Below are 6000 nucleotides of genomic sequence, written 5' to 3'. Positions count from 1 at the left end.
CTTTGAAAAAAGTTAGAAATCAACATTGCAAATGAGGTGAACACGCTTTCCCAACAGACTGAAAAAACCTGCATGTCTCGACCCGAAAGGGACCATTTTTAATTTTAAGAAACTCGAAAACATCACAACAATCGACTTACATGGAACAACTTGTTTTCAGCACTTGTCACAACAAGTTTCTGCAAGTGGTTTTTAATCAACTCGTTTTTATGATTAGTTTGTTAATTTAACAAAAAAACTCTCATTGTGCAAATACTTATTGCTGGAAAACAATTATCATAAATTTGGAAAGCTGTTCATCATATAATGTTAAACTGTCGATGAATCTGACCAATCTCCATGACAACAGGTCTGGGATTTCATCTTTGAGAGGGCAAGCCTATTTCATTTTGCAAAGGGCACTTCCATTGGGAAATTCTTAAAGTCTACAGGAAACTTTTGCATGGGCACCAAGGCAACCGCCCTAGTAGCCTCTGTAGGGCCTGCCTTTTGTTACAATTTTTTTTTTTACAAAATACTCTTTTGTCAATTGTATCAGGTTAGAAATAATAATTTAATAGTAATATTAATAATAATTTGGGGGCTAATCGTCCTTACTCGAAGCTAGAGCTGAATTGCGAAGGACGCGGCTACAACGTGTTCGAGAAGCAGGCATGCAAGGGAGCATTCAGCTGCCAGCCACATCAACCCATTATGACCACGGAGCACAGCCAAGATCGAAAGTGTTTGATTTTTTCCTGAGGGAGGAAAACCTCAAATACAACAGAGGGAGGAAGACTGGTTCATGACATAGCCATGGCAAGGCCAAGACAAGGGGCCCAATTTCAAAGAGCTGCTTAAGCAAAAAATATTGCTTAAACGTTGTTCTGTTAAGCACATCTAAGCAGAATACTAGTTACATTTGTGTACATGTAAAATAGGTATTTAGCTGGTGTCCTTATTCTGGTAAGCACAATTTTGTTGTGCCTTTTTATGCTAAAGCAGCTCTATGAAATACGGCCCTAGGGTACCAGTGACCTGAGTGGCTTCCATGAAATGTCAGGCCTGAGACAGTTATGGGTCCAATGGGGTTACCCCTTGCCCAGCCCTGCAAATGCCTGCCTGGTTCCATCTCCATTTTATCAAAGGAAAATAAAGTCAAAGTAATATCTACGCTAGCAGCAACACCATGTAAATAAAACCCTCTTGCGTCTCCGAATCACACAGCTCGTTGAGCTGCAGAAGCTCAAATATTTACTAAGCTTCAAGTAATATTGGTTACTGCAAAAAAGTTTTCTGCTTAAATAGCAATGTGCACAGTGTGTGACTGGTTCCCCGTGTATTTATGCCAAGGTTACGTTTAAGCATTATTTGCCACTATAAGCAGCTCTATCAAATTGAGACCAGTCCACACATGACCGAGACTGTTGCGGGCAGAGACCGAGACCTTTTTTCAGGCCAAGATCAAGACAAGACCCAAGACTGCAAAACAAATTCTCTTAAGACCAAGACCTACAACAACCCAAAGTACTTTATACAGATTGTAGTGTAGTCAGTAAGGAACTCAACAGGACGCAGAAGTTGGTTAACAGTATGCTATTATGTTCACTTCATGGAAACCAACTCTACCATCCAAGATGGCGTAACCCAAATCAAGCTTACCACTAGAGGGCGCGCTTGTATTTAACCAAGGACACAACAAGCCTGCTAAACATTGGAGTCCAGCTTTTCCTGAAGATGATCAGCGCAGAATGATCGAAATGTTGAGTTTATCACACCACCTGTTCTTTTGAGAACCATCAGAAGTCAAAGAGAGATTTTATGAACATGGTGTTACCATAAACCTTACTAGATTGTTCATCCAGTCACCATGACAAAATGTCACCAAACTAACATCACGCTTAGCATATATTTCATAATTTCAGACATGATGTTTGTTTCTTGGAAAAAAGTTTGAATATTTTATCGAGTACAGGGGCTAACCCATAGGTTCAAAAAGCATTCCAAACTATTAATCATAATTTTTCATATTTTTTTTAAGGACAAACAAATCAGAAAACAGACAATTGTATAAATAATATCATGCCTGTAATTATAAATATGGAGGAAATCAAACAAAAAATGCACCTGTTATTTTTTACGAGGGAACCGTCTGCGTTTTTTCCCCCGTTGCTTTCTGCCTCCTCCTCCTCTGCTCCCTTGGCCACGCCCCCTGCTAGACGACGTGGTGGTGGACCGGCGGCGTTTCCTGCTTCCACTGGCGTTATTCTGAAACTGGTTCTTAAAGTTGATCAAATTCATCGGCTGTTTGCTGATTGGTTGGAATGCTTTGATAGGCGACTCACTGACCATTGGATCAAGGACTGGGTCGGATAAGCTGTCGTCAGACTCTGAGTCTAATGGTCCCCAATCCCCAGATTCATAATCTTCTATTAGGTCTCCAACATCATTTGAGGGTCCTGACTGCAACTTCTCCATGCTGTTTTTAAAATTAAAAGAAATAATATACCTGTTAAAAGCAGGCTTTTGAGCGGGGAATGCAAAACAAAGTGGAAAACTTGTTCGGATTTTGGGCCAGCGGTACGGTCTGAATAACAGTCTTTGTACTGCAGCGTAGACAAAACATTAACAGCAACATAGTCTGCAATAGCTGACGTGTAGCCCGGGATCACATCCCAGTTTGTGATACAACCTGGGAAGCGGCAGTAGAAAGAAGCGAAAGACGTTCCAAAACAAAACTTAACATGAAGAATAATAATAATAATAATAAGAAGAAAAAGAAATACTTATATAGCGCAATTCAGTACTGCAAGTACCCTCAATGTACTTTACAAAACAAATGAACAAATTTATACAAGAGAAAGCAACAAATAAACTGAACAATATAATGAAAGCATTACAATAAAGATTGAGAGAATAGGTGGGTTTTGAGATGTGATTTGAAGAGGTCCGGGTTTATCTGGGTACGGAGAGTAGCAGGAAGAGAGTTCCAAAGGGTGGGTGCACTGAGAGCAAAGGCTCTTTTACTGTACATTTTTGTTCTGTATGGGGGAACCTGTAGGAGAAGCTGTGAAGAGGATCTGAGTGACCTTGTAATGGGCAGGAATCAAACCTCAAAACAACAACAATTCAAGAGAAGTGCATTTAATTCATACAAGAGAGATGTAGGCAGTCATTACTCCATGCTAGTCTCCACACCAGTCGCTTTCTTGGAGCGAAGTCCACGTCTTGGTTGCACGGCATCCTGAGAAAGTTCTGTTGCCTCAGCTTTATCAATCTCATCCTGTACATGCTTGGCGTAGAGACTCTTTGGTATTCTCTTATTGCAGATGAAACACGGCTCCGTCTCTTCAACACTACTTGAAGTTTTCTCACTGTAAAAAATGGAAAAATCAAACCAAAGTTGTATTAATTTTAATTTTACTTTTACATCTTTGGGGTCAGCAGTGTATACTTTATAATAGATGTTCAATTTGCATTGGTGGCAAACAATATTCATTTTGGTTTGACCCTTACACCGATGTGTGTTAGTACTGTATACTTGGTACTTTCCACAACCCCGCCGACTAACACGGTCGGCCATTTTCGGGAGTCAAAATTTTGACTCCCATAATGGCCGACCGTGTTAGTTTGCAAAGTAAAAGGAAAACCACGCAATTTCGAGGCAACTTTGTGTGGATCATTGTATTCTACTTTTAAATTATCTTTCTAACTATATGTATTTTATAACAAACGGTTACAAACGCTTTTCAAAGACCCACTCGACCGATCCAAGGCAACGTGTTCCTTTAACTTAATCTCATTTAATGCATTTTCCAACAACGTGACCATGCGCTTTACATAAGTGACTAAAAATATCATTTTCTAAAAAACATTCTTGTAATCTTTCTCCGCTCCCTGGGGAGTGCTCCCTGGGGAGTGCTCCCTGGGGAGTGCTCCCTGGGGAGTGCTCCCTGGGGAGTGCTCCCTGGGGAGTATTCTGCCGTCTGCCTTCGAGGGGCTTTTTCATAAACAATATCACCGTCACCTCCGCAGGTACCCATTTCGTACCCATGGGTTGATGAAGAGAAGCAAAAATAACTTTTACTTCTCTTTTGTTTTCATCCCAAGGCGCAAAGAGACTTCTCTGCGATTGTGACATGCACTATACGAAATTGGTTCATTATTATTAATTGTTATTATTAATAGAAGTATCATGACAGGTGGTAATGAAACCAGGGATGCCTTAAAGGCAGTGGACACTATTGGTAATTACTCAAAATAGTTGTTGTCATAAAACCTCAATTGGTAACGAGTAATGGGGAGAGGTTGATGGTATAAAACATTGTGAGAAACAGCTCCCTCTGAAGTGACATAGTTTTCGAGAAAGAAGTTATTTTCCACGAGTTTGATTTTTAGAGACCTCAGGCTTAGAACTTGAGGTTAGAAATCAACCATCTAAAACGCAAACAACTTCGTGTGACAGCGTTATTTTCCTTCATTATTATCTCGCAACTTTGGTGACCAATTTAGTTCAAATTTGTACAGGTTTTTATGCTTATGTTGGGATACACCAAGTGAGAAGACTGGTCTTGGAAAATTATCAAACGTGTACCTTCCCTTTAAGTAGCTGTTTAAAATTTAAAAAATTAAACTTCTTGACTAATGTAGCATCTTGCCTGTCAATGAGGCCCTGAATGCACAATAACCTTGACTCACTGTTTGTTCCCGTCTTGAAGACGTTGTCGCTTCGTGGGCCTTTCCTGTACCCGTGTTCGCTTCGGCTGAAACAAATTGTGGTCTTCGACTAACTGAATTAGAGTGGCGTTGAGATGATCACTGGATTCTGAGTGGCTATCACTGGCATCCTCATCCCAGTTTGGAGTCAATCTTTCAAAAAGAAAGAGGAAATGTAAAACAATATTTCAATTATATTTGGGGTTTTACGAAGAAATATTTACAGGAGCAACCTGCAACCTCCGGGTGTCATGGCCGAGTGGTTTGGTGGTCACTGGAGTGTGGGTTCGAATCCCGGGCACGGCACTTGATATTGTGTATGAAAAAGCCTTCGGAGAACACAGCAGCCCGGGCTGTATACTCCCCAGGGAGCTGAGAAAAATTAAAGACCCTGGAGACTATTGGTAATTGTAAAAGACTAGTCTTCTCAATCGGTGTATCTCAACATATGCATGAAATAACAAACCTGTGAAAAATTGAGCACAATTGGGCGGCGAAGTTGCATGATAATAATGAAAGAAAAAACACACCCTTGTCGCACGAAGTTGTGTACTTTCAGATGCTTGATTTTGAGACCTCAAAATCTAAATCGGAGGTCTTGAAACCAAATTTGTGGAAAATTACTTCTTTCTCAAAAACTACGTTATTTCAGAGGGAGCTGTTTCTCACAATGTTTTATACTACCAACCTCTCCCCATTACTCATTAACAAGTAAGGTTTTATGCTTGTAATTTTTTTGAGTAACACCCAATGGTGTCCACTGCCTTTAAAGGGATGTGATTGGCCCAATGACCAGGAAACGCATGTAAAGCGCATTGAGACGTTAAAGTAAAATGTGCTACAAGAGAACTTGTGCTGGCGCTCTCCCAACTGAGCTATCCAGTCCTATGTTGGCGGTCTCTATATTTGACACTTTTTTTGTTCGGCGGTGCCAGTCAAAAGCCATACAACCCTTAACTGCTCTGCAGCCAGGGATCCCACCCAAGTTTACGATACAACCTGGGAAGCAGCAGCCAGGGGATCAGCTTAAAGCGTAAAACTTTCTTTCTCAGATGTCAAATGCGGTCATCAGGCAGCATGCTTTTCTGTTCCCCGGACTCGCCTTGCCTCTTATGGTGATAGGGCCTTCTCTAATCTTGCCCACCCGCCCCTGGAACTCTCTGCCTCCAAGTCTAAGAGATACACATGACATTTCTCACTTCCAAAACTCCCTTAAAACACATCTTTTCAGACTGGCCTTTGAACACATTTGAGATTTTCTTTTATTGACCTGGACCGGCGCCTTTGAATTTTTTTACAGAGATA

At 40.8% G+C, this 6000-nt stretch overlaps 1 protein-coding gene across 1 annotated transcript in view; it reads right to left on the bottom strand.

Moving 5' to 3' along the window:
* Positions 1-683: 683 nt before the first annotated feature.
* Positions 684-6000, bottom strand: part of LOC117294316 (trichohyalin-like) — a 28202-nt gene continuing 22885 nt past the window's right edge. The window contains exons 15-17 of the mRNA XM_033776676.1: positions 4678-4848; positions 3159-3353; positions 684-2458 (exon numbers count right to left, since the gene is read on the bottom strand). Coding sequence (XP_033632567.1) covers positions 2110-2458; positions 3159-3353; positions 4678-4848 — 715 coding nt within the window. The 3' untranslated portion in view covers positions 684-2109. The remainder of the gene's footprint in view (positions 2459-3158; positions 3354-4677; positions 4849-6000) is intronic.

This window comes from Asterias rubens, chromosome 9 (genome assembly GCF_902459465.1).
Source record: "Asterias rubens chromosome 9, eAstRub1.3, whole genome shotgun sequence".
Taxonomy (NCBI): domain Eukaryota; kingdom Metazoa; phylum Echinodermata; class Asteroidea; order Forcipulatida; family Asteriidae; genus Asterias; species Asterias rubens.
Note: the sequence above shows the minus strand (reverse complement) of the source record. Positions and strands in the feature narration are given on the sequence as shown.